The sequence below is a fragment of the Fulmarus glacialis genome, unplaced genomic scaffold, assembly GCF_000690835.1.
Source record: "Fulmarus glacialis isolate BGI_N327 unplaced genomic scaffold, ASM69083v1 scaffold40905, whole genome shotgun sequence".
In the NCBI taxonomy this organism is placed as follows: domain Eukaryota; kingdom Metazoa; phylum Chordata; class Aves; order Procellariiformes; family Procellariidae; genus Fulmarus; species Fulmarus glacialis.
The window spans coordinates 1-286 of NW_009213092.1; the positions used below are offsets into that span (position 1 = coordinate 1).

At 68.5% G+C, this 286-nt stretch overlaps 1 protein-coding gene across 1 annotated transcript in view; it reads right to left on the reverse strand.

Annotated features, from left to right (window-relative positions):
- Positions 1–33: 33 nt before the first annotated feature.
- The window catches only part of LOC104077020 (neuroligin-2-like), a gene marked incomplete at its 3' end in the record, with an annotated part of 1,281 nt that continues 1,028 nt past the window's right edge, over positions 34–286 (reverse strand). Inside the window, exon 5 of the mRNA XM_009578080.1 lies at positions 34–282. Coding sequence (XP_009576375.1) covers positions 34–282 — 249 coding nt within the window. The remainder of the gene's footprint in view (positions 283–286) is intronic.

Genomic DNA, 286 nt, shown 5'->3' on the forward strand with positions numbered 1-286 from the left:
CACCCCCCCAGCGTCCCCAGCGTCCCCACCCACCCGGTCTTGGCGAAGTTGGTCCAGTAGGTCATGACGACGGCGCTGAGCATCACATCGTTCTTGGAGAAGTTGCAGGGGAAGAGGTCGGTGGCGCCCACCATGGGCACCCCGAAGACGTAGGGGATCTCGTCCCCGTGGGCCGCGTCCGCCCACTCGGGCCGCGCGTCCGTCTGGCAGTGGTGGTAGAAGGGGTAGAAGTAGACGGGCGACTGGTACTCGGCGTGGGGCTTGGCCGTGGCCACCGCCGGGGCCA